Source organism: Microcebus murinus, chromosome 1 (assembly GCF_040939455.1).
Source record: "Microcebus murinus isolate Inina chromosome 1, M.murinus_Inina_mat1.0, whole genome shotgun sequence".
NCBI lineage: Eukaryota > Metazoa > Chordata > Mammalia > Primates > Cheirogaleidae > Microcebus > Microcebus murinus.
The window spans coordinates 145,889,173-145,912,512 of NC_134104.1; the positions used below are offsets into that span (position 1 = coordinate 145,889,173).

Sequence of the window (23,340 nt, forward strand, 5' to 3'; positions counted from 1 at the left end):
AATTTTTCTACTTTTTTATAGAGATAGGGTCTCACTCTTGCTCACACTGGTCTTGAACTCTGACCTCAAGCAGTCCTTCTGCCTCGGCCTCACAAAATGCTAGGATTACACATGTGAGCCAGTACTGTAAAGTCTACTTTCTTAAACAGAAAAGAAGATTTGAATGTATGTAAAACAAATGCCCAGTCAAATGAGAAGGACCTCTTTTGATATTTTGTTTCAATGCCTATTTGTGAATGACATAGAAAAGAAGATTCAGGGAAGGAAAAGAAGCATTTATTGAGCTCCTAACTATGTGCCAGACACTCTTGGAATTTTTATGTTCAACATGATTTTAATTCTCACAGTATCCCTCAAGGCAGCTGTTATGATCTAGACTCCAGACCTTTTTTTGGAGAGATAGCTATGTTGCCCGCCCAGGCTGGAGTGTGATGGCACAATAATAGCTCATTGCCACATCCTCAAACTCTTGGGCTCAAGCAGTCCTCCCGCCTCAGTCTCCCAAGGTGTTGGCATTATAGGTGTGAGTCACTGCACCCAGCCAGATCTTATATTTTTAAAAGGCTATGTCTTTATAAGTCTGATGTTCAATGCAGAAAAAGAAACACTCCTCTATATAGTTGCTAGATAACACTTTTTTTAAGTGGACTTTATTCCAGTGGGCTTTGAATTCTTTAGACAGTGAAAGTAGTGGTGGCCCAATGTCAAAAGCATGGAAATTAAAGACAACTATTTATATTTTGCTTTAAAATGCTTTTTGATACTTCTATTTAAATTAGAATGTCTTTCTGGGAATTCACAGTATTTAAAACTAAGGAAAATACAAGAACTAACCTGGAAGAATCTGGAAATCTGCCTGTCCTGCCCTAAAAATATTTTTTGTGGTCTTTGTTCTCTAACAATATTGAATAGCATTTCTCAAACAGACTTGTAGAGAGCTATTCTCTTTACCCATGACGTATCTCAAACTTGCCTGTTTTAGGTGTAAGATGTAACTAAATACTCTTCTTTAAAAGGCCTCTCCTGGTAACTAAGCCCTATGAGAGGAGTAAAACAATCTCAAGTTACCTCATTGAAATGGTTACACAGGTAGTACTCCCTCAGCTCTGGGTTCCATTTCTTCTCTGAAAGACTGTAGATATCATGAGGAAAACATTTAACTCCGAAGGTAAAGGCATCAGTAGGAAGCTAAAAGCAGAAGTGTTCTCTGCCATGAGGCCAGTCTCCTCACCACACGTCAGACTCATGCCTGCCCCTGCTGTCAGCTGTGAGCCTTCACCACCACTGACTGATCCCTCCAGCCTGCAGGTGCTGTCAAGTCTTATCCTTTCCAGTAAAGCCCTTTCTATAGTACTTCATGTCACACTTAGTGCCTAGCCTAGAGCATCTTGCCTTCACTACCACTACCACAAGGCCTAAAAATGAAGCATTTATCCTGGAAACCTTCATTAATAGTAAAACTATCCTGAAACAAAACTATTAACCTCTGTTATCTGGAAGTATTATCTATTGGTAAAATTCTACTCTGAATTCAGTTGTCAATTTAATACCTTTGAGCAGTATGTCACATTAATTGAAGAATTTAAACATATCTATAATTTGTAGTATTTTTCATCCTTGAATTTAAATTTTCATGATTTTTCTTTTAATTTCAGCAAGATCCATATATAGCGTCTATGGAACACCATACCGATTGGGTAAATGACATTGTACTCTGTTGTAATGGGAAAACATGTGAGTATTTCTTTGGATTATTGGGCTTCTGGAAATTTTTAATTCAATTTGATATATTTTTCATTTCTTTATATAAGCTTTTTTGTTGAAATATAACATACATATAGAAAAGTACGCAGTCCTTGTGATTGCAGTTCATTAAAATTTTATGCATTGATTACCCAAGTCAACAAACAGAATATTACCAGATGTTCCCTTGTGCCGATGTCTCCATCAGTACCCCTTACCCCAAGGTAACTGCTCTCCTGTCTTCTGAACACCATAGATTAGTTTTTCCTGCATTTGAACTGTATACAAATAGACTCATACGATACATATTCTTCTTTTGACCTTATTAATACCTCTTTTTGTTCTTATTTTGGTAAGATCCATTTCTTGGTTTATAGTTTGAGTTAGAGAAGTTTTTCTCAACCCAATTAGTTGAGCCTTCAACTGGAACATTAAAAAAGATTGCCCTTCCTATTTTAAAAAATATGAGGCAATATATAGTAGATTCTAGAAAGAGCTTTTAGGGGTGGGAGTGTGTGTGAGAGAGAGAGAAATAATGTTACATTGTTTTAATATGATACAAGTTTTCAAAGTTGTTAAAAGTCATACTACTAAGGGATTTGTTCATTCTTTGCCTCTTCTAGTAATATCTGCTTCTTCTGACACGACAGTAAAAGTATGGAATGCACATAAGGGATTTTGCATGTCAACATTAAGAACACATAAGGTAAAACAACTAATACAGTTCTCAGTGTCTTTAGTGTAATATTGGGATCTCAGTACATTGTGTGGCTCCTTTTCTTACTGATGTACAGAGTAGATCATAGTATATCCTTTCTGTTACAGGATTATGTAAAGGCCTTAGCATATGCCAAGGATAAAGAACTGGTAGCATCAGCTGGGTTGGACAGACAAATATTCCTTTGGGATGTGAATACTCTAACAGCATTGACTGCCTCAAACAACACTGTCACAAGTAAGGTGTTTGAAAACAATTTCTTTGAAAGTGATCCAAGTTGACATAAATAAAGAATGGTTTATAAAACATTTTTGATAGGTTTGCATCGAGACAGTGGTTCATATTTTGAGAGTGCTTCTACCTACAGCGTTCTAGTCCCCAAGAGTATGATTGAACAACAAGGAGCTAGTTCCTCACTGCAGTCTAAAAATGGTAACTTCTCCAGGTATAACCTGGTTATTTTTTGTACATGTGCATGTCTTAGCTCCCTAGCAAAAGTATAAGTCCCTGCAGGATAGGAGAGTCTGTCTTTATCACTACTTTCTATCTCCCACAGCATTGCCTGGCCTAAATCCATACATTCAGCAGGTATTATTGAAGGAGGTGATGATTACCTGACAAAGTAGGCAGTTTTAAAAGTGTTACTATATAATTTAAAAGCTTTTGAGTTAGTGGCCAAGACGAAAAATACCCAAGGGAAAGAAAGAAAAGGTTTTCTGTACCAATTTAATAGGACCCTTTCAGAACAGCCCTAAAGAATCAAGCCAAGTCCAGAAGAGCCCAGGGATTATAGGGTGCTTCTATAGGCAATTCAGAGACGTTCACAGCAGGTTAGTAGCATGGATGCTTCATACACTAAGAGATCTCAGACCACCAAGTCAAACTCCAATGAGTCTAGACTTGATATGCAGCCTCATGCTTGGCACAGCCTACTAGAGTCTTCTATACCAGGTGTCAGAAGGGACTCTTAGGAGCACATTTTTGGCTAAGCGTGGCCGGAAAGTCTGTGTTGAAGAGACATGGGCCTAAATTATTTAGATACTTACATTATACATCTAGTTCGTCATGACTCTATAGTGTTCACATTGACATAGATAAAACAGTTCTGCTAATATATGGTATGTGTCAAGAAGGGCAAATTGGGAGACTGGCATTTATAATCTTTTGAGTTTTGTTTTGCCCTGTTTGCTAAGAAATATGTGAGAGTCTAAACACTATGCTCCCCTTGTTCTTCTTGATTCTTCATCTATGTACACTATCTTGGTGATTCAGCAGCTGGTCCCTACTGGGGGCTGTCATCATCATTAGACTCTAATTCTCTAGATGTAAGGCCTGCTTCAAAGAGACACTAATGGGAGGGAACAAAGCAAAAAAAAAAAAAAAAGCAGATGCTTACAAAGTCAGAGACCAGGCTTAGTGGATACAGATTCTACTGTAGATACCTCTTGCTTAGAATTGTTTAGAGAAGTTGTCACACAAATTTTTTGTTACGATTATAGAAATAACACTAATAATAGCTAACATTTATTGAGTACTTACCACAAGCAGGCATTTTTCTAAACACTACATGTATTAACTCCTTTATCATAACTTTCAGTATGTTTGTGTATATTTATTTATTGTAAAATTAGGATTATGCCATATAGACGGTTCTATACACAGCTTTCTTCACTTCAGTGATACTGAGTTCTGAATCAAAAGGCATGAACATGATTTTTGCTACGCATTGTCTGATTTCCTTCCAGAAAGGTTGTACTAATTTATCTTCCCAAAAGTAATGTATTGAGAGTGCCATTTTACTGTATTCTTTTTAGAATTAAGTATTACCTTTTTTTTGTCTGATTTGGTATATGAATGTGGTATTTTTGTTTTGATTTGTGTTTCCTTGAAAATTAAGTGAGAGTGAACATTTTTTCATATTGGCACATGTGTATCTTTAAAAATACATTACTTATGTGGATTGTTTTTAAATGGCAGTACAATTCAATTTAGCAGATATTTATTGAGCACTTGTATATACTTAAATCCAAGAAAGATGTAAATTTTGATAATGATACTATTGTTCAGAATTATCTCCATTATAAGTAGAATTCTTCTAGTGTACTAATAAAGATAAGAATTTCTAAATGGAATAATTAATCTTATAGTTTTTGCTGACTAGTTACTTAAACGGCTCATGATTTTGTTAACATTTAGTTCCATTTATCCTCAATAGCTTCTTCTTTAAGTGGGAACAAAGATTCCATTTATAGCCTGGCCATGAATCAACTGGGAACAATCATCGTATCAGGGTCCACTGAGAAGGTAAGGGGGAGCTTAAAGAGTGTGTTTCAACACTAGAAAACAAACCAAAAATAACTTGATCTATATAATTTTTTAAAATATAGACAGTGGTTTTGCCTAGTGGATGATGCTAAAAGAGAAGTTTTATTTGAATAAATAAAAATATGACTATATAACTAGCGGATGTGTAGTGACAGGAGGGTGAGGGGTCTGTGCATTGTTGACGCTAGAAAGGCTTCTTCCCTAAGGGTTAGAGCTTTAGACAGTATCCATTGGCAGAAGCAGCATTTCCTTCTTAGAATTTAATGGTTGTCATTTGACTTATGAAGGTCATCTACTTAAATTTGATCATGTAAATATTCAGTTTGTATAATCTGTTAAATTGTATAATATTCTGTTAAAATATTGCAGGTATTAAGGGTATGGGATCCAAGAACATGTGCAAAACTAATGAAGCTTAAAGGGCACACGGATAATGTAAAAGCATTGCTGTTAAACAGAGACGGCACACAGGTATGCAGTTTCATTTGGACATTTACCTTATGACCTTGTCAGAAATTTATACCACTTTGTATACCATTGCATCGGTTGATTTGAAGTGAAAGCCAACATATATTATAAATTGTGGTCTAATTTTAAATCTTTTAAAACTAAATTGCAGGCCAGGTGCAGTGGCTCACACCTGTAATCCTAGCACTCCGGGAGGCCAAAGCAGTGGATCATTTGAGCTCAAGAGTTTGAGACCAGCCTGAGCAAGAGCGAGACCCCCGTCTCTACTAAAAATAGGAAGAAATTAGGCCGGGCGTGGTGGCTCACGCCTGTAATCCTAGCACTTTGGGAGGCCGAGGCGGGCAGATTGCTCAAGGTCAGGAGTTCGAAACCAGCCTGAGCGAGACCCCGTCTCTACCAAAAATAGAAAGAAATTAATTGACCAACTAAAAAAATATATACAAAAAATTAGCTGGGCATGGTGGCGCATGCCTGTAGTCCCAGCTACTCAGGAGGCTGAGGCAGTAGGATCGCTGAACCCCGGAGATTGAGGTTGCTGTGAGCCAGGCTAATGCCACGGCACTCACTCTAGCCTGGGCAACAAAGTGAGACTCTGTCTCAAAAAAAAAAAAAAAAATAGAAAGAAATTAATTGGCCAACTAAAAATATATAGATAAAATTAGCCGGGCATGGTGGCACATGCCTGTAGTCCTGGCTACTCAGGAGGCTGAGGCAGTAGGATCGCCTGAGCCCAGGAGTTTGAGGTTGTGTGAGCTAGGCTGATGCCGTGGCACTCTAGCCCAAGCAACAAAGTAGGACTGTCTCAAAAAAAAAAAAAAAAAAAACTAACTAAATTGCACATATAATAAGCCACGTTTTAAAACTATTCATTTGTATCACTTTTAAGTAAAGGCAAAACAAGAAACTTCCTTAGAATAATTCTAATACAGATGTGTAATATGCATTTATGGTTCAGAGAGGCTAAAATAACTGATGTTACCTGTGTAAAGCATAAGGAAGCTTTGGTATTGAATGCTTTTTGCCTGTATAGTAAGTGGAAAATTTCCTCACAATGGGTTTGACTTTGGGGCAGGTTTTGTAAGTTGTCTGTGTACATACTTTCTGTAAGTTTAGTTTTCTAACACAATGCTTAGAGGCAGCATTTAAAGAAGACCATTTTGGTAATATTCATTAACTCTGTTGCTACATCGTTTTTGCATTATAAATCACAATTCTGTTTATTCTGTAGCAGTGGAAAAATAATTTGTCATCCATGGGATAATAAAAAGCAAGAAAAACTGAGCACCATTTTATGATAAGACATACCTCTACCATATACCCTCCCTCCTCCAGCCTTTTTTTTTCCAGAAGGCAGTGATAAGTTCAGAGATAACTGGAATGACTATGATGGGGTTAGAAAAGCTGGAGTAGAAAGATGATAAGATGGGAAATAACCATCAGTCTGTTACTCTTGTGGAAATTATGACATAGAAACTGCCTCATGTTCACGCCTGTAATCCTAGCACTCTGGGAAGCCGAGGCAGGTGGATTGTTTGAGCTCAGGAGTTCGAGACCACCCTGAGCAAGAGTGAGACCCTGTCTCCTCTAAAAATAGAAAGAAATTAGCTAGACAACTAAAAATATATAGAAAAAGTTAGCCGGGCATGGTGATGCATGCCTGTAGTCCCAGCTACTCGGGAGGCTGAGGCAGGAGGATCACTTGAGCCTGGGAGTTTGAGGTTGCTGTGAGCGAGGCTGACGCCACGGCACTCTAGTCCGGGCAACAGTGAGACTCTGTCTCAAAAAAAAAGAAAGAAAGAAAGAAACTGCCTCACATGTAAATCAGAGAAACCTTTATCTCTAGGGGTGAAAGAGAGGTTTGAAAAACCAGCCAAAAGAAGGGAATCATTTTTTCAGAACCAGAAGAAAAGCTTGAAGGTACCTATGGAGGTCTTTGGAGATGTGGAAGGGTTTTGATTTACTTCATGGCCTTAAGGAGAGCACTTTACTAATTTTGTTCATCTACAAAGTGGGAATCATAATATGTAGTTTGTATGGTCGATGAGAGAGAGAGAGAGAAAGAAAATGAATGTGTGTGTTTGTGTATTTTCTTGCCCATAAGCCATGGCATTTTCTAGAGCTCCCAAGTTCCTTTTCAGCTCCATTTTCATGTGAGTCTAAAAGCCCAGTGCAGTCAGCTCCTCACTGTTTTGCAGTATAGCTGCAAGGCTGCGCTTGAGATGGTTGCTTATGCCTGTGCAGTTAGCTTTGTTCTAGGATCAGACTGGATTACATGGTCTCCATGGTTTCCAGAAGTGGGCTGTAGGCCTGGCAGACCTTCTGAAGCTCCTCCTATCTGCTACACTCTATGCCTTGTTTTCTGTCTATACAATAATTAATATGAATATGCTTCTTTATAAGAGGATTTAAATATCACATGTACAGTTACAAATGCACATCACCTGAAGTCAGCTACATTGGTTGTAAGCAGAGGCAGTGATCTGGCTCTAATTCAAAAACTGTCCGTCAGAGTGCAAAATTGATAGGTATCATTCTTTATCTAGTTTCTCTTCCATTCATTTTCCCTGTTGACAGCTGTAAACTAAATGTAAATCTAACTACCAACAACCCAACATATTTACATTAGTGAATTGATCAACAAGACTATGGTAACTACTTATTTGAGAAAAAGAAGAGGAGAAAAAAGAAACCTTTACTTGATACTTGAACTGTTGTAATATAGAAGAGATATTATCAGTTACTGAGCTAGAGTTTATATTACATTCTGCTGAAATGCCCTCTAAGCTTGTAATATAGGGTCTGTGGTAGCATTAAGTCAGGGGCTTGTGGTAAGAATATATTTCTAATAAGCCAGTGAATCCCATGAACCATCTGCCTATTGCCTCACCCCTTTGTTGTAGAGTAAGGTTCTTACTTACCAAATCTATTTGAGGTTCTGCTCAAGGGAGTTCTGCCTGTGAAGAGGTCTGTCAGATGGCAGTTGCTTTGATTATTGCCAACATTAATAGACAGAGCCACCCCTCTTCTCATTCCTTGTACGCAGGCAGTTAATTGCTTGAGGAGCTGGGACAACCTGCCATCTTAGTTTGAGTCATCCACATCCTTGTATAGTCCTTACAGGGTTTTTCTGGTAATATTAAATACAAGTCCAGCTGAACCCAGTTTATGAGTCTGGGGGTCTCAGAGCCACTCTTTGTCCCGACTTACCTTGCCCACTTGGCCTGCTCTCGATTGGCATTTGAGATTGTGTGTTAGTGACCATCCCAGGAATACTCCTGTTGGTCAGCAGCAAGTTGGCCCCAATAAACTGGCACTTTCCATCTTCATTGGCAAAAAACACAGAGCACTTGATGAAAGCTACAGAATCGGTGCCACTGAGTCTCACTTAGCAGAACCATTTGGGACCGTCTGTCCTAGTCCCAGGAGTCACCTCATAATGGACATCTTCATGTTTATCCAGTGGAAGAATGGAGGCAGTGGAAAATGTTCCGGTGACCCCTCCAGCTCCTACAAGATATCAGCACTAGAATTCCTATAAAATGGACATTATTTAATCATACTACCAAATGCTGCAAAGAAGTTGGCTAACATATACTTTCAAAGTGGTTGCTCTCTGCTTGGAGGCCTGCTTTTTTGTAGTGTTAGAATACCAACTGCCATCAGAGATTATTTTGTATTCTATATCAGGGTTGATACAACTCTGTGATTCCTTATCTGCTTCCAACTGTGCACTCTGGGTTTGGGACTCATCCCTTTCCTTTTGCAAGTTGCACCATCATCTTTACCTTTTTTATCTTCTTTAAGTTGTCAGACCTTTCTCTCTGTAGATGCACTGTCTGGAATCTAGGGATCAAAGCTTTACTAACAGCTTTGCTGCCTCAGTAGCATCTCTTCCTGGAATGGGGAGCCCCTGCTTGACCCATACCTCATCAGATTGCCACACTTTTCCCATACATGCTTGAAATCTTACCTCTGACCATTTCTTTATTGGACTAGTCTCTTGGTTCCCTTTTCAACTATTTGGTATAGGTAATTAAACCACTGATGCTTCTGGCAGCTTGCGAGGGAGTCTGTGTTCACTTCATTAAACATGCCTAGAGTTCCAAAGGTCCTTTAAAGTCACAGGGCAGGCCAGTAAACCCTTATTCCTGAAGGTCTCATATATTTGGATATCTTTAGAATCTTAAAGACCACAACTATCTTCCATTCTTTTAAGCTCTTTACTTACTTAACGTTACACTCCAGCACCAGCTGTTGCTTTCTCCTTAGAGCCATTCTTTTTCCCAAGGAAATGAAGTTTTTATTTTCTTCTGCAAGTCACCACATTGACATGTTGAGTGTGAATGGGGGGTGGCTAATTCAGCTTGTTTCTGTCAGACTCACAGTGTGCTCAGCCCTAATTTTTGTGCCAGCAATTTCTATGTAGTTGACTTTCCTGAGCCTTTGGAAATTGTCAGAATTGCAAATGTTAACTCACTTGAGGCTCATATGGAAGGTGTCCAAGGTTACAGAGAGTGAATGGTAAACCTGAGACTAGCTCTTGGCTTCTGACTCCCTTCGGTAGAATCCAAGGCTGGCAGGCCATCAGAAGTCCAGAGCCACGAGAGAGGGGATGAGACAGATGTGTAATCCAGTGCGACAAAAGGCCTAGTGTAATGCTTGTGTACCAACTTAGTGTACGTCTGAATCACCTGGAAAGCCTGTTAAAGCACTGATTGCTGGGCCCCACCAGAGCTAATGGGCCTCTCATTAGCTCTCGGTAAGACCCAAGAATTTACATTTTTAACAAGTTCCTAGAGGAGGGCTGATGCTGCTGGGACCACACTTTGAGAACCACAGGACTAGTACAGAGTGCTGTCTTAGTTTCAACCACTTACTTTCAAACTCCATCTCCCTTAGTAGATAGTCTGAATAGGACTTGCCTATAGGATTGATAATCAACAGGTGGCCAAGTAGGGAGAACAAAGTTTTACTGAGAAGTTTCCTCTGCTTAAGCATGCACTATTGACTTTGCTCCTTTCAGCCTGTGATGCATGCTTGTCAGAAGCCTTTATCAGAGGCAGAAACACAAGTTGTTAGAAGGTGTATGTTCAGCAGTATAGAATCAGAGGAGAAGCCAAGCACAAAGCACAGGAAAGCAGAAACTTTTTGGCAGGTTTCTAACCTGACCCTTCTTTGTCTGCAGTGTCTTTCCGGCAGTTCTGATGGGACAATTCGCCTTTGGTCCCTCGGCCAGCAGAGATGTATAGCAACATACCGAGTCCATGACGAAGGTGTTTGGGCCCTGCAAGTCAATGATGCCTTCACACACGTGTATTCTGGAGGAAGAGACAGGAAGATTTATTGTACAGACCTAAGAAACCCTGACATTCGGGTGCTAATTTGTGAAGAAAAAGCACCAGTTCTCAAGGTATGTCATATATTTTAGTTTTGTAATTAAGGTTGTTATATATGTTAGCCAAATAAAGCAAAATATATTTTAAAACAAGAATGAACTGTGGAGTTATAAAAAAGATATTTCATAATAGGTAGAACCTGATAGGATAAGGAATAATGGGCACCTGTCTGGTGGAAAAGTGTCAGTGTTAGATACTCAGGGTCAGTGCTGGGAGAGTTTGTGTTTGTGTTTTTCTTTTTTTCCCCCTTTGACAGTTTTGTAAGTCACGTGCAGAAGAAATTGTGACTTCTTAGGTATATCAGTGATACTCATCTTTCCCTCTGGTGAAATTGTCTCACACATGCTCCTGAGCTTGCGTGGGTTTCCTGCCTGTCCTTAGGAGGAGGAATACGAGGAGTCACAGTTAACTGTGAGCAGACAGCATAGCAGAGCGAGCTGTGGGAAATGTGTCTGTGGTCTCAGGAGTAAGGATATGGAAGAGCACTCCTGAAGGAGAAAAGGATGGGGAACCTGTGGCCTTTGATTTCAGGATTGTTCTTTTTTTATTTATTTGTTTATTTTTTTTGAGGCAGAGTCTCACTCTGTTACCCTGGCTAGGGTGCCGTGGCATCAGCCTAGCTCACAGCAACCTCAAACTCCTGGGCTCAAGCAATCCTCCTGCCTCAGCTTCCTGAGTAGCTGGGGCTACAGGCATGTGTGCCACCATGCCCGGCTAATTTTTTCTATATATTTTTAGTTATTCAGCTAATTTCTTTCTATTTTTAGTATAGACGGGGTCTCACTCTTGCTCAGGCTGGTCTCGAACTTCTCACCTTGAGCGATTCACCCACCTCAGCCTCCCAGAGTGCTAGGATTACAGGCGGGGAGCCACCTTGCCAGCCAGGATTGTTCTTTTTTAAGCAGCAAAGGAGGCCAGGAAAGCTTCATCTTTCTCTGCTGCATCCCTTTTAATAAAAGGATTTGTTATGTAAAATTTGGATTCAGTCAAAAGGCGGCACTTAAGGACCCAGAAATGCCACACGTTTCCTTGAGGCCACAGGTTTCCCACCCCACCGTGAAGCCTAGACTAAAAAATGGGCAGTCGGCATGCAACAAGATGTTCAGCCTCACTGGTAATCACAGAATTGCACATTAAAACAACTGTGAGGAAGTTTTAAAATTTAAAATGGAGACATAAAGACAGCACCACCCTCTTTTCTCAGAAATCATCTGAAAACAAGAAAAGCGAGGAACAGAATAACAAATACACATTATCTACAAAACTACGTGATATCTGACACCTCAGACCACTGTATACAGTGGAGGAAGGGCTGAAAAGGGAGCAGAGCTCAAAAGAGATAATTAAAAGGATCCCTATGACCTAGGAGCTCAGAAAAATAGTGTCCAAATATGGTTCTTTAAAATAGATAGCATAGGCTGGGCGCTGTGGCTCAAGCCTGTAATCCAAGCACAATGGGAGGCCATGGTGGGAGGATTGCTTGAGGTCAAAAGTTTGAGATCAGCCTGAGTAAGAGCTAGACCCCGTCTCTACAAAAAAATAGAAAAATTAGCCAGGTGTTGTGGCACATGCCTTAGTCCCAGCTTGGGAGGCTGAGGCAGGAGAATGACTTGAGCCTAGGAGTTAGAGGTTGCTATAAACTAGGCTGACACCATGGCACTCTACTCAGGGCAACAGAGTGAGACTATGTCTCAAAAAGTAAAAAAAATAATAAAATAGAATAAATCAACTAGATGGCATACCCTAATGGACCAAACCAGTAATCCTTTAGAGAAGAAAGCAGTTGAGGCTGCATTAGTAATCATATATACACAGCATGTATTCAGGCCACAGTCTGATGGAGAGAAACAAGCATGGAGGAGAAACACTCTGCATTGTGAATCCTGCAGCTGCCAGGATCACTTGACCATGAAGAAAAGACTGAAAGAACTTGGTGCAAATATAACCATGTGTTATAAAGGAACATCGTTTTGAACTGAGGAGGATTACTGCTGGCTGAGAGTCCAGCTCTGGCCCCATCACTCTAAATGGCAGTTTCCGGTACAAGAAGAATATTGGATGAATATAGAATGATTCCATTTGTATAATAGATACATGCATATAAATATATATTTTTATATATACAGTATTTTAAAAATACAGAAGAACATACAGTAAACTGTTCCCAGATATCCTGTCCTTAGGGAGAGGGATACTTTTTACTTTTGCTATGTTGTTAGAATGTTTCTTACCAGAAGCATTTTCAAAGAAAAAAGAAATTTATTTCCTTGTTATTCACAAAGAACATAAAAACTAGTATAGCAAAAACAAAAAATTAATGGAAAGTCTTCATCCTTTTGACTGTATCCATTTAGGTCCCTCAAGTTAACCACACTTAAGACTATTTTTGGTGAGAAATCACCCCTATATACTTTTTTTAGGGCACCGAATTCCTTTAGCAAAGAGACTCCCTCATTTTTCTATATATCCCTAATTTTTCACACATGCCCAGGTATAGTCAACACATAATTGTTGGATGAAGGAGCTGATATTTAATAATTTATAGCTAGTCCTGGCAGTTCAGAAAAGTTGACATTCCACAAAGCAATATTTTGTACTTTGTTTCCAGATGGAGCTTGATAGATCTGCTGATCCCTCCCCTGCAATCTGGATTGCAACAACTAAGTCTACAGTAAATAAATGGGTAAGTGAGCCACTGAATACCTGGCAAAAGCTTATAAACATGTGGTTTGTTATCATAGACCTACCAGATTCCGATAGCAAATGCTCAATGTGTTACTGACTCTAGCATGGTTTGAGGCAGTGGCAAAAACCTATGAACGCAGTTCTGATGCTAAAGATCATACTAAAATTAAGATAATAGTCAGAATGAAGCTTCTGACTTCTTTGTTAGGAGCCAAGATACGTATCTGATGTACCTAGAATAAGCACTGTTGCCAGGTTAAAACCAGCAAGTATAGCTTCTGACCTCATGAAGCTGCATCTGAAAATAGGCAGCCCAAGTACCAACAAGGCAGGGAAACTCATCAGGATTCTAATGTTTCTAAACATCACAGAAAGCAGAAAATTGTGTTTTCTAATTCATTTCCTTTTTCTTTGTAACATGAAGAACAGGGATAGAAATAGAAGATAAATAGAAGTCATCCAAAGCACTGTTGTTAGGATATTAAGTATGGAATGTCCGATTTCCTTAAGTACTAAGTTTGACAGTTGATATCTCTGACATTTCATTTTGACACTTGTTTTATTTATTTGTGTTGTGAAGGTACATCCTCATTCTTTCAAACGCACGTTTTGGCTTGTGATTATCTTTCAGATTTTTTTAAGAGCAATTTTTGTGAAACCATGGATAAGTCAAAAAGTTGTGTTACTTTTTAATATGGGTTCCGTTGCAGAACCAATGCAGCGCAGACAGATCAAAATAGCAACAAAGCCTGTCTGGGAAGGATATGGCTAATGCACGCACAGTATGTCAATGGTTGAAGTTCCATTCTGGTGATTTTAATCTTGAAAATGAGCCAGGTGAGCGACCTGAGACCAAGGTGATAGTGATGAGCTGAAAGCTATAGATGAAACGAATCCATGTCAATCTATGCGTGAATTAGCAAGGCTTGACATTACTATCCCAACAATATTGGACCATTTGAAACAAATCAGCAAGGTAAAGAAGCTGGATAGGCTCAGTGTGGTGGTTCACACCTGTAATCCTAGCACTCTGGGAGGACGAGGCAGGAGGATTGCTTGAGCTCAGGAGTTCGAAACCAGCATGAACAAGAGTGAAGACCCCATCTCTACTAAAAATAGAAAGAAATTAGCTGAATAACTAAAAATATATAGAAAAAATTAGCCAGGCATGGTGGCACATGCCTGTAGTTCCAGCTACTTGGGAGGCTGAGGCAGGATGCTCACTTGAGCCCAGGAGTAGGAGGTTGCTGTTAGCTAGGCTGACGCCACAGCACTCTAGCCCAGGCAACAGAGTGAGACTCTGTCTCAAAAAAAAAAAAAAAAAAAAGAAGCTGGATAGATGGATACTGCATGAATTAAAGAAGCATCAGAAGAGAAATCATCTCAAAGCTTGCCTTTCTTTGCTGTCATGACATAAGGGCAAACCATTTCTATACCATATTTTACATGTGATGAAAAATGGATTCTTTTTGACAGTTGCAGATGTTCAGCACAGTGGTTGGATAAAGATGAAGTGCTGAACATAGTCCAAAATCGAATATTCATTAAAAAAAAGCTAATGGTGTCTGCTTGGTGGTCCAGCACTGGTATTATCCACTATAGCTTCATGAAACCTGGTCAAGCGATTATAGCTTGACCAATTGGTTGAAATGATGGGGATACTTGTGATTAAGCAGCTGAGATTGGTCAATAGAGACAAGCCAATCCTTTTGCAAGCCCACATGTCACAAAAAACAATACTGTTTAAACTACAGAAGCTGGACCTGGAAACTCTCTATCATCTATCATATTCACCAAACCTTGCACCAACTGACTACCACTTCTTCCAGGCTTTGGGCCACTTCTTGCAAGGAAAAATACTCAATTCTCAACAAGTTGTGGAAAATGCCTTTCATGATTTCATTACCACTCGTGCACCTGCTCCAGATTTCTTCGCTGCTAGCATAAGCAAGCTACCGTTAAGATGGCAAAACCATGATGATAGTTTAGGCGCATACTTTAATTAATTATACTGCTTCTTGTTTGAGATACAATAAACTGAACTTTTGATTCGAAATCGGACTTTTCATATTTAGTAACCTAAAAATTCTTAAATCTTAATTAAAAAAGATTTAAGCTTTCTTGCTACCAGTCTATTTGTAGATAACAAAAGAGAAAGTGTTTGCCTTTATTCCTGTTTATATGTAGGTCAAGTTCTCTTTCTGTGTACTCATAAAAGAGTGTTATATATCTTGTCTAAATTTCATTGTGCCGACTTGGTAATCAACATATTTACATGGAAGAATATTCCTGCTTCTGTATCTAGTTTTCTCTCCCAAGGGACATTTCCTTCTTGATATTTGTTTTTTTTAATGATGGGAGATAATTATACTATAACGAAATATATGTTTTGGTTGATCTAGCAGTTGTTGAGATTTTCTTTTTCTTTGACTTTATTTTTCTTGCCACTTTAAACAGACTGGCAAAACTTACAGAACGTAAAATGATTCAGTAACAAATTTTGTTCCTTTAGACATTGAAGGGAATTCATAATTTCAGAGCCTCTGGAGATTATGACAATGACTGTACAAATCCTATAACACCCCTTTGTACACAGCCTGACCAGGTTATTAAAGGTAAGAAAATTGGAAGGAATTGTACCTTTTATCAAAATTAATTGCAGTTACTAAGAGATTGACAAAAATAAAGGCAATGACTTTTCTTTAAATGTAAATATGATGTAAACAAAAGACTAATATACTGGGTTATGATTAATACAAGAAAAAGTTATTTTTAAAAGTGCTATTTAGTGCTATTTAGACTTTAAAAAGTGAGCTTTCTTTAGTTAATTTTTTTGCCCAACATCCAGAATAGAACCAACAGCCACTGTAAAATATATAGGATTTAATGTTGTCTTTGGCACATGGCAGAAGAGGACAGATATAGTCCTTAAATTTGTAGCTGGTTGTGGCAAAAAAAAAACAAAAACAAAAAAATCCAGGGTGTGTTTGTCAGAGCTTGGAATTAGAATTCTTTGTGCCACATTCATCTGTAGTCCATAGATGTCCATGTTATAACCTTTAAAACAGAATATCCATTCAGGAGGCATAAAAGAGATGGATGATGGGAAGCAAAAGTTTATGCAAGGTGGAACTAATTGAGAGATTTCCTGTTATCATTTGGATTTTCCCTGTGGGTAAAACTGTTGCTTCTCAACAATTTTCCACTAGGAACTCTTTGAAGTGAAGAGCCCTTTAATCTATAATCTGTTATTAAGATCAGGTTTTGTTTGAATGTTTATAAATGAACATAAATAGTTGAATAGCCTTAAATTGTCTTAGATATAATTATATAGTCTTCTGGTTCACCTTCTCCTTTCTGGTGGCTGGTATGGTTTATGTTCCTGTTACATTCGAGTTAACAATTACTGGCACACTGTGAACTTTGACATAGAAGGATTGTTTTGCTAACTGTGTGTATTTTTTTTTTCTGTTAGGGGGTGCTAGTATTATTCAGTGCCACATTCTTAATGATAAGAGACATATATTAACCAAAGATACCAATAATAATGTGGCATATTGGGATATATTGAAGGTGAGTATCTTTTTTGGATTAAATATATAGGTTGTTGGATCATGCGCCCCTTTTATTTTTCATATATATATTTTATATATATTATAATCAAGATAATATATAAATAAAGATTTAATTACAGTAATACCTTTTTTGGGGATGGATGCTTTCTTATACAAATATTAGATAAGGCCATAGTTTATCTTTAAGCACCTAAACTGTTTGAATGGAACTATTTTCTCTGGTTACTACATTGCATACAGCGTTATATAGTGTCTTGCCTTAAATGAATACATCAGTGTTTCTCATCCTGGACTCTATTGACATTTTGGAGGAGAGTGGTGAGGGAGCTGTTCTGTGCATTGTAGGATGTTTAGCAGCATTCCTTTCCTCTACCCACTAGATGCTGGTACTACCCTCCTCCCCTCAGTTGTGAGAATCAAAAATATCTCCAGATATTGCCAAATGTTTAGAGAGAGGAAGGAAAAGAATGGTGCGAAATCACCCAAAGTTGAGACCCACTGGAGTGCACAGAATAAGTTTGGCTGTTTCTTGGGATTTATAACTCTCACTTTGAACATAAGTTACAACTATAGGTCATATTATGATGACCTCTTCTGTAACAGTTGCCTTATGCTATTTAACCACATTCTAAATAGCATTGAACACTCTGGAAGGCCGAGGCGGGCGGATTGCTCGAGGTCAGGAGTTCGAAACCAGCCTGAGCAAGGGCAAGACCCCGTCTCTACTATAAATACAAAGAAATTAATTGGCCAACTAATACATATAGAAAAAATTAGCCGGGCATAGTGGTTGCATGCCTGTAGTCCCAGCTACTCGGGAGGCTGAGGCAGCAGGATTGCTTGAGCCCAGGAGTTTGAGGTTGCTGTGAGCTAGGCTGACGCCATGGCACTCACTCTAGCCTAGGCAACAAAGCAAGACTGTCTCAAAATAAATAAATAAATAGCATTGAAGAATTTGTAGGCAGATAGAAAAAAGTAAGTCTGCTTTTATGATTCTCACCAGTGTCCATCCCCGTTAGTGTTGATGATGTATTTGTTCATTATTCTAACAAATATTTCCTGGATTGAATGAATATTGTATGCAGGGAACTACCTGTGTTTAAGGGTCATAAGTGATGGAAAAAATCTGTACCATACCATGATCCTTTCTGGTAGGAGGGACAAGAGTGCCTCTTGTGAAATGTGAGAACCTTGTAAAGAATAAACAGATCACAGGATAGCTCATGGACAGGGGCAGTTATTTACAACTGGAGAAGTCAGGAAGCTTCATGGTGGAGAAATTATTTGAACAAGGGCTTAAGAGTTTCCAGCAGGCTGGGCGCGGTGGCTCACGCCTGTAATCCCAGCACTCTGGGAGGCCAAGGCAGGAGGATTGTTCAAGGTCAGGAGTTCAGAACCAGCTTGAGCAAGAGCAAGACCCTGGCTCTACTAAATTAATTGGCCAACTAAAGATATATAGAAAAAATTAGCCAGGCATGGTGGTACATGCCTGTAGTCCCAGCTACTCAGGAGGCTGAGGCAGAAGGACTGCTTGAGTCCAGCAGTTTAAGGTTGCTGTGAGTTAGGCTGACGCCACGATACTCTAGCCTGGGAAACAGAGTGAGACTCTGTCTCAAAAAAAAAAAAAAAGTTTCCAGCAGATGGTAATGAGGAAGGGAAGAGGAAGTGAATGGCAAAGGCACAGACAAGGGATGGTATATTTGTATTTAGGGCAAGGTGAGCAGTTTTGTTTATTTGAAGACCAGACTAAATATAAGGGAGTGGTAGGGGTGAAAGGATGAAAAGATGACATTTATAGGTCATTTCCCAAAGAGTCTTAAATTGTAGGCCCCAGAGTTGGCCTTTCTTTGGTACTCCTAGAAGAATCATAGATAATTTTGAGCAGAAAAATCATACGTGTAGAGTAGTAATATTATATATAACGGGAAACCAGAAGTTGGAAGTCAGTTGTCTTAAGCATAGTGATTTCAGGATCTAAAGGAAGAGACAGATGTTGTGTATATCATAAAGGAAGAATTGAGAAGAGCTGGTGTTTTGGTTAAGATCCTGGTTATAAGAAAGAGAGATTGGCTTATGTTAACTTCATGATTGAAACAATAAGATAAGCAAGATTCTTGCTGGGAAAAAGGGATTCTCTCTCAATAGAAATCTTGGCCTGACCACCACTTTCCCTCCCTAGAGGGAAGCTATGTGAGAAGTCCATTATGAAACAGTTGCTTGGTGAGCATGGTTTCAGAACAAGACACTTTAGTTATTTGAGTAGAAGGTTTAATTGCAACAGGCTCCAAAAGTCTGATTAGTTTTTCTCTATAATACAAAGATGCCTTTCAGGGGGCTGGAAACTCACATTTATTTCAGAGAGGGGTCCCGTGGACACTAGGAGGATCCAGAGCAGCCCTAAGGAACTCATCAGCAGAAGTTTTTTATTCTTCACTTTGATGCCACTAATGTAGCCCTAGTTCTGTCCTGTGGCTGGACTTCATTCATTTCATGCTGCCCAGCACCTGATTGTCTCCAGAATACCCAAGAGAATCTGACCAGGCCAGCTATTCTTTGAGAGTTGACCTATTGATTTTCTGTGTATGGATCTGTTGTCCATGTCTTGACCTAGTTAGCTGAAGCCTGAATAGAGTCCTGCTATCTGAATGGGAGGTATAATAGTTTTACTGAGGTGTCTAGCATACACCACGATTGGCATTTCTGTGCACCTAGCAACTTCCTATATCCAAATACTAGACCTTGAAGTTTGCAGACCAAATGATCAGTGTTAATAGACACGAAATTAAACTGCTGGAAAGTCAGGAATGTTTAGGAACTAGGCTTATGGGTTGGACAGAGCTGCATTCTAGTCTTGGCTCTGTCATCTATTGGCTGAGTGGTTTAGGGCATATGCTGGACTTCTTTAAACCTGTTCTTCATTCCTAAAATGTTGGCGATACCTGTTTCTTGGTGATATTGAGAAGTATTTATCACAGTGTCTGGTACATAGCAGTTAGGAGGCTGTTGCACTAATACAGGTGAAAGATAATATTTGTCTAGACTAGAGTGGAAACAAGGGAGAAGGAGAAAATGAATGATTAGAAGACTATTTAGGCCTAGGAATAAAAGTGATACTTTAATGAAAGGAGTATGACAGAAAGAAGGAAACAAGAATCAGTCCCAGGTTCCTGGATTGGATAGTTTGGTGAATGGAAGTGATAAAGGGAATATAAAATGAAAAATGGGATATTAGGAGAAAGGAACATGCTGAGAAAGATGACAAATTTTGAGTTTATATAGGATATCTGGGTAGAGGTGTCTGGTAGGCAGACAGCTGTACAGTCTAATGCATAGATTAAAGAAGGTTGGAGAAAAAGGTTCTGCAGTCATCAGCTTATGAATTACAGTTGATGTCATGAGAAATGTCAGAGTCTCCAAGGGACATGTCTAGACTAAGAAGAAAAGAAACTGGGTCATCTTTCTTTTAGGGATGTTGGGAAAAGAAGAGGCCACAAAGGTATATGATAAAAATGGGTAAGAAAACCAAGAACCCACAACAGCTCAAGAACTAATTGAGTGTTTGAGAAAGGAGCCTATTGTTAATGGCATCAGCCTGCTGAGAGTTCATTTAAGATATGATTATAACATGCACATGGATTTAAACAATAAAGTCCTCAGGGCAAAAGCCAGATGGAGTGATGTTGAGTTGTGATTGGGAAATGAAGAAATGGAGGATTTGATTGGAGATAATCTTGAAGAAATTTGACTTTGCTGAGGTGTAACTGGAGAAGATTTGGGGATAATAGAGGGCTAAGGGAGTGTTTTGTTTTGGCATTTGGGTATTTTTTAAATGGAAGAAATTTGAGCATGTTTCACTGCTTAAGGGGGGAAGCCAGTAGAGACATGAGAGGGTACATGATAGTACAAGGTCCCAAGAAGCAAGAGGTGAGGGGAACCAGCGCACAGCCAGAAGGGACACCTTTTCCCTTGCACTAGGAAGAACAGTAGCAGAATGTTACAGGGATTTTGTCAATGCTTCTCGCTTTTCTTGAGAAGAGTCAGAGTCATGTGCTGATGTTGGTGGGGAGGTGGCAACTTCAAAAGTATGAGTAGAAATTTGACAAACTTCCTATGGAGAGCTGACTTTGGCAACAAAAGAAATCCCAGGTAGCATTAGTAATCCAGTTGAGGTTGGAGACCATGCATTTATAGTGGCAATATTATCAAGGAGTTGAGAGGCCAGTAAGTCATACATGTCATCCATGTAGACAATAATGTTGTCCAGGATGAAGGCAAGAACTTGAGGTGGACTGCAGGACAGTGAGCCAGGGCTCGTCTCCAGTAAATGAGGGAGAGTGACCATGAAGGTAGCTAGATGGCAATGAAGGAAAGTTTATAGCAGCTAAATGACATGAGCCTCAAAGAAATAGGAGTTTTTACATGGAGATGGTGGAGTAATGGTCTCCATGCGGCATTGGGGAGCAATGGGATATGGGAGAATAAGCACAGTCTCCCTTTGAAAAGATGCCTGACAAAGTGGGGCCCTCAGGAAAGAGCCAAGTTGCTGTTAGGATAAAGAGGAAGAGAGTGTTCTGTGATACATTTCAGAATTGAAGTGAGCTGCAATTAGAAATACCACTTGGCATCAGAGAATGTTCAAGACATACTTTTGGGTAGCACACATATTTAGGGAATGAGAGAAGGAATAAGGAAAGATTATAATAATCAAAAAGAGAAACTTCTAAAATACCACCTACTAGCACCCTGGGAGACCGAGGCGAGAGGATCACTTTAGGAGTTCGAGACCAATCTGAGCAAAAGCAAGACCCCATCTTTAGAAAAATAAAGCTGAGTGAGGTGGTGCATGCCTGTAGTCCCAGCTACTCAGGAGGCTGAGGTAGGAAGATCACTTGAGTCCAGGTGTTTGAGGCTGCAGTGAGCTATGATGATGCCACTGCACTCTACTTGGGACAACAGAGTGAGACACTGTCTTAAAAAAAAGCAAACACACACACACACAAGGGAATTAAAATACTGCCTGTAGCTGTTGTCTTCAGCTATAGAATAACTTCACAGTTCTCTTAAAGTAAGCCGTTAGTAGCTTATTTGTTTTTTGGAGGTTTTTTTTCCCCCTTACTTTTGAGTTTCATTGCTTCTAGGTAAGTGTGGTAATAAAATTAAATTATAATCCCCCCCAAAGTAATATTTGGGGGTTTCTTAATTTAAAATTTTAGTAGCAGCAAATAGTTACTTTTAAAGGCAAATACTTAAAGATTAAAAAAGAAATCGACCACTTTCTTTTGAATTGTAATTTAGACTTTTTCATTTAGGCAAATGTGAAAATGTGTAAACTTTTGAATAACAAAATCAGAATCAAATGAATTAACCACTTAATATTGATCGGTATACTTTCTTTTTGATGTATAGGCATGTAAAGTTGAAGATTTGGGCAAAGTAGATTTTGAAGATGAAATTAAGAAAAGATTTAAAATGGTATATGTGCCAAATTGGTTCTCAGTAGACTTAAAAACGGGGGTAAGTTAAGCAGTCGATATTTTTATAATTTGGGGTAGTTGAAGATTTCCCATATAGCTCATAATTATTATTGGTTGCAGAGTCCTTTGTTTTTAAGTATGAAAGAAAAAAATTTTTGTGTTGATACTTACAAAATGCAGTTTAAATGCCTTTGCTATCCCAATAAACTAAATTGTATTAATAGTTGCATTGAATCACATGAAACACATTTTGATCCCTGAATATATGGCTTAGCACTTCAGTCAAATAGTACAAATAAATAAAGGTGTAGAGACTTATTTGGAGAATATATTCAAAGGCATGTCACTAACAGCTTTTTCCTCTGACAGATGTTGACTATTACTTTGGATGAGAGTGACTGTTTTGCTGCTTGGGTTTCTGCAAAAGATGCTGGTTTCAACAGCCCTGATGGGTCGGATCCCAAATGTGAGTTTAAGTGTTCTTCCATTTTCTTCCTCCCTCTGAAAGAGAAGTGGATCTGTGCTGTTTTATTGCTATCATCTTTGTAAAAGTCCTTTAGATTTTGTTAGTTATACCCTTGGTAAGTATTCTTCTAAGAATATGGTATGTAGAAATACCTGATGTATATAAATACAATTTTAGTGGCTTCATATGGAAATAGCCCTTTAAAGAACGTAATTTTTGTTTTTGTTTGTTTTAAAGAATGACTGTATCTGAACAATCAAGTAGAATATCTGTTTGCTCTGTAATATCATTGCTTTAAACACACTAAGGTAAAATTTTAGCATACTTGGCAAAATCTCTAAAGTTTTGATTTTAAATATCATTGGCATTGGATTAAGATTTTAACATCAGAATATGTGGAAACTTAAAATTTTTATTTCTTTTCTTCTATTTTTAGGTTAAAGCTAATTAACTCTTTTCCTTTTTTTTTTAATCTTTTTAATTAAATTTT

At 38.7% G+C, this 23,340-nt stretch overlaps 1 protein-coding gene across 4 annotated transcripts in view; it reads left to right on the plus strand.

Annotated features, from left to right (window-relative positions):
- The window catches only part of WDR48 (WD repeat domain 48), a 48,964-nt gene that overhangs the window by 15,949 nt on the left and 9,675 nt on the right, over window positions 1–23,340 (plus strand). For 2 of the 4 annotated variants that reach the window (XM_076006450.1, XM_076006454.1), the window contains exons 3-14: window positions 1,656–1,734; window positions 2,367–2,449; window positions 2,569–2,698; window positions 2,780–2,893; window positions 4,677–4,765; window positions 5,156–5,257; window positions 10,440–10,664; window positions 13,259–13,333; window positions 15,848–15,950; window positions 16,811–16,908; window positions 22,317–22,424; window positions 22,754–22,850. In XM_076006450.1, the coding sequence (XP_075862565.1) occupies window positions 1,656–1,734; window positions 2,367–2,449; window positions 2,569–2,698; window positions 2,780–2,893; window positions 4,677–4,765; window positions 5,156–5,257; window positions 10,440–10,664; window positions 13,259–13,333; window positions 15,848–15,950; window positions 16,811–16,908; window positions 22,317–22,424; window positions 22,754–22,850 (1,303 nt within the window). The remainder of the gene's footprint in view (window positions 1–1,655; window positions 1,735–2,366; window positions 2,450–2,568; window positions 2,699–2,779; window positions 2,894–4,676; window positions 4,766–5,155; window positions 5,258–10,439; window positions 10,665–13,258; window positions 13,334–15,847; window positions 15,951–16,810; window positions 16,909–22,316; window positions 22,425–22,753; window positions 22,851–23,340) is intronic. The other 2 variants (XM_076006457.1, XM_076006460.1) reach the window with 1 other exon arrangement.